The 2,732-nt window shown below is 35.3% G+C and overlaps 1 protein-coding gene across 1 annotated transcript; it reads left to right on the plus strand.

Annotated features, from left to right (window-relative positions):
- Positions 1–177: 177 nt before the first annotated feature.
- Positions 178–1,692, plus strand: LOC119643183. The gene has a single exon (XM_038042527.1). It carries the CDS (start codon positions 178–180, stop codon positions 1,690–1,692), a length of 1,515 nt encoding a protein of 504 aa, XP_037898455.1.
- Positions 1,693–2,732: the final 1,040 nt, after the last annotated feature.

Raw genomic sequence — 2,732 nt, forward strand, 5'->3', positions numbered from 1 at the left:
TGTAACAAAGTAGTAAAAAAATTGCATAAAATTTTCAAGCAGTCTTGAATAAATCTGCGCAAAAGTTTTCAAAAATAATTTTCTTGTGAACTATAGGATTGTTAGACGTCAAATTTTTATTATATCTTGGTTGAATTTTTCACAAATATCTGAACGGAAAGAGTGAGTTGGCTGAAAATGTCTTTTACAAAGGAAAATTACGGACCAACCATAAATAACGAATCAGAAAATATTTCGCATTCGTTACCAAATCTTCAAAATTCAATTATTCAATTGCAAGGAGGATCCAATTTAATGATAAAAAAAATTCCAGCTATTATTAAACGATCCAATATGAAGCGCTCAACTGGTACAACTATAAAACCGCCAATAAAATCAAAGAAATATTCATTGGAAACAATGCCTTCAACTGGGACACCCGTGACCAGTTTCCAATGGCAACAAACTGATAGTAGCGGCTATGGTATTTCCGCGACTCCCATAAGTTTGGCTTCCCCAATGAACAATGAGCAATACGGATCCACTATGAACGCTTTAACCCCGTATACCGTAATAAAAACAGAGGGCACGGTATTACCTTTCGGGAACAATTACATACCGAACAATGCACTCAATAATCAGCAGTCTTCGTTGAACGTGGCATCACAACCGTACAGGGGTTCAACTATTTATATAAGAGGTAATGCATCCGAGCGTACTATTCGCACGGTCACTTTGGAATTGATTGAAAAAAATTCCTATGTTCACTTGGGCATTCATGCTAATCGCCTACCAATACTTAAAAATGTCGTTTGCAGGACGGCAAATGTCAGTTTGATGGATTGCTATATAACATTAAAAAAATTGCGTTTAAATGAAGATTTCTCTTTATTGTCCCAATATTTTGAAATTTCGGAAGCAGAGATCCAACAGATTTTTGTTCGTAGCGTTGTAAAATTATCAAAATATTTACGCTTGCTTATACGCTGGCCGGACAGTAAGAAAGGTAATAATCGTTATAAAGATTTACCGCTTGCTTATCGTCAGAATCTTTCGCATGTCCGTTCTTTGGTTGAATGCGTAGAAACCGAAATAGCGCCTTCATCTTTACAAATCGATTGCCATGTTTATAAATACATATTAAGCATTAACACGAACGGCATTATTTCATACATTTCAGAGGCCTATGTTGGCTATCACGATGATTTAACCATATTTCAGGCTTCAAATTTTAAAAATATAATACCAGAATATTTATCATTGGTTGCTGATCCCGGTAAAGCTATACGGCGTAAACGTAAACCGGAAATTTCTCGCTCGAAGCCCTCGGCTAATAATAATGTTGCTGGTGAAACGGATTCAACCACTGATTCGGCCGATGAATCGAGCAACGGTATAATGCAGTCGGATGAAAACGATGGAGAACGTCCGGTCACATCAAAATATAGGGCCTCTCGAATGGCAGGCGAGTTGGCCTCGCAACAAAGTCTCAGCGTTGTCAACGATGAGTTGATTTCGAAACGTGTGAAAAACTTTAGCATTCCTACGATGCGCGTACGCGAACCGATATGCCGTTTACAAATACGTCAGATGGTCGATTGTCTCCGCGAATTCAAAGTGCTTCAGCCTTTGGCCATACGCGAGCCGCTTTTATATCAATCTCTCAATGAGATATTGATTGTTTGTGCTGCTCTCACCAATCTACAAAAGTAGATTTATTTACTACACATTTTTTTGTTTAAAATTATTACAATTTTTTTTTTATTATTTTGATTGCATTATGCCATTGAACTTTTCGTCATGCAAGCACACGTAGCGCCGATTTTTGGTTTGTCTTAATATCATTAATATCATCGCTCGGAAAAGCTTTTGCCCAGGGAGTATTTCTTTTTATCTTATTTAAATGGATTTACTTTCGATTTGTGATTCATTCGGTTGCATATCCTTAAGCTAGTTATACGTTTTGCACTTGTATTATTCTGTTATTATAACATTCACATATTAAATATAGTTTTCATTTCATTTCACTATGGAATCACTTGAATAAATAAGAAAAATAAAAAATGTTCTTGTTCACTTGACTTGTGTAGCTTTACAATTCACTGCGTACTATGTAAACGTGGCGGTACGTACTTCAAAGGAACAAAATAGAAAACTTTTACTTCTATCGTTAATTATTACTATTTCAAATAATAATTAATAAAATATAAAAAAAGAAAAGAGAAGAAGAGCAAGTAAGAAAATTAATTCGACCGGGACTGTATCTTTTATACGCATCAACCGTTATCCTAAAAAGGACCAAAAAAGTGTTCAGAATTTTAATGCTTCATAATATAGAGTGGACGCAGCTGATTTTCTCTATTTTCAAAATAAAAGTTTTTGTCGTATAAGCATGTGCGCGTTGTAGGCGTGTCCTATGAAAAGTTCAAATCAATTGAGATTAAATTCTTTTGCATATTTTCAGGCGAGATTTTCATTTTCGCTAACGGGAGAATGTTTACCGCAAACACTATAACAGACGGATGGACAGACGAACAGGCGGACATGGTTAGATGCATCCCAAATTTGAAATGGGCCAAGAATTTTTTTGAAGCTTGTTTCTGCGCATTATAAAGGTATTGAAAAAACAATTGAATTTTGATACACTATACTATAATTGGGTAGGCGTGGTCAATTTTTTCCATTCTCTTACACAAATGCCACAATATCGCTTATCGAATAAAGTATATATTAGTTTGGAGAAAAAGAAATCT

Source organism: Glossina fuscipes, unplaced genomic scaffold (assembly GCF_014805625.2).
Source record: "Glossina fuscipes isolate IAEA_lab_2018 unplaced genomic scaffold, Yale_Gfus_2 58532, whole genome shotgun sequence".
NCBI classification, from domain to species: Eukaryota; Metazoa; Arthropoda; class Insecta; order Diptera; family Glossinidae; genus Glossina; species Glossina fuscipes.

Bases quoted from the DNA above. Each gene is read 5' to 3' on its own strand.
- LOC119643183 (XM_038042527.1), top strand. From the start codon at position 178: ATGTCTTTTACAAAGGAAAATTACGGACCAACCATAAATAACGAATCA.